Raw genomic sequence first — 1,369 nt, 5'->3', positions numbered from 1 at the left:
AGAATGTCGCTATGCTCAAGGAGATCGCCAACCAGATGAGGCTCGCCCAGGAGGCTCAGCAGAAGAGCCAGGCTAAGGCGGCTGACGAGGAGGTCCCTGAGCTCGAGGGAGATTTCGAGGAGGCTTCCAAGAAGGAAGAAAAGAACTAAATTGCCTTGCGGCTGACCAGTTGTATCTTCTCGGTTTCCTCAGCATTATCATCGTTGAGTCCAATCACAGTGTAGTGGGAATGGTCGTAGTTTTTCAAAATGGCAATAACTTCTCCGAAACGGTTAGAATCATCCCTTGGTGGCGGCATGTCTCGGTCGACCTACATTCGTATTTACATCAGCTCCTGCCTGCTGGGTATCATCAATAACAACGGTTACACTCTAGTAAACGCTGTAGCTGCTGATCTCGCATTCCGTTATGGCAAGGTTAATTTCATGAGCCTGTTCACGACGGTGCTCCTCGTTGGTTGTTTCGGTATGACTATTCTTCACTCGAGAGTTGCCTTTCGATTTTCATTCAAGCAACGCATTTTCTTCACCCTGTGCTGTCAGACTCTTTCCTACGGTCTGCTGGCAGTAGCTGCTATTCTTACTAACCCCAATTTCGGCTTTGCCCTGTCCTTGATCGGGACTGTCCTCACTGGCTTTGCCCAAGCCATTGGAGAGGTCAACAACATATCCCGACTTCATAGGCTTCCGGCCACGCTCATCGGGGCGTGGGGTGCTGGCACTGGTCTTGCTGGCATCGTTGGTCCGTTGATATACTCCGTCCTAGTGGCCGCTGGGGTCCACTACTCGTATGTCATGCTGGGAATGATCATAACAATACCAATCTACTGGGTGTTGTTTTCTTATATAAACAACAAGGCCGATTCTTGTTCCAGTGTGGACGACCATGAGGAGGCGACTTCCTCCTCTTCTGCTGCTAAGAGCATGGTCAGTAGCAGTCTCTCCATTAGCAGCATCAAAGTGGCTTTAGCCATGGCTGGGGGTATCATCATCAACCTTACTGCAGTGTACTTCTTGGAGTACTGGATCCTCACTGGCTTCCTCGATAGAGCCTCGGTCGGCCTCCCTGCTGATGCTTCCTCTTTTGCTCGCTCAACTGTACGCTTCTGCAACATCTCGTACAACACTGGTGTTCTCATATCGCGAGCCTCGGTGACGTGGGTCCAGATTAAACGAGTTTGGATACCAACTCTTCTCCAGCTCGTCCTAGTGATTTTCTGGGCTCTAGAAGCCAGTCTCCATTTCATCCGAGATGGCGTTGCTGCCTACTCTACGATGACGTGGATATACATCTGCATTATGCTGATAGTAGGCCTCATGGGAGGCGCCTCTTACTCCAACTGCATGTTCTTATTCCAGCGTCGTCAGGA

The 1,369-nt window shown here is 50.3% G+C and overlaps 1 protein-coding gene across 1 annotated transcript; it reads left to right on the top strand.

Annotated features, from left to right (window-relative positions):
- Window positions 1–234: 234 nt before the first annotated feature.
- On the top strand, window positions 235–1,359 carry Pmar_PMAR016334 (Protein btn1, putative; the record flags this gene model as incomplete). The annotated part of the gene is made up of 1 exon (XM_002776893.1): window positions 235–1,359. A coding segment is annotated over exon 1 (1,111 nt), but the record flags the coding sequence as incomplete, so codon positions are not given.
- Window positions 1,360–1,369: the final 10 nt, after the last annotated feature.

Source organism: Perkinsus marinus (assembly GCF_000006405.1).
Source record: "Perkinsus marinus ATCC 50983 genomic scaffold scf_1104296952922, whole genome shotgun sequence".
NCBI lineage: Eukaryota > Perkinsozoa > Perkinsida > Perkinsidae > Perkinsus > Perkinsus marinus.
Note: the sequence above shows the minus strand (reverse complement) of the source record. Positions and strands in the feature narration are given on the sequence as shown.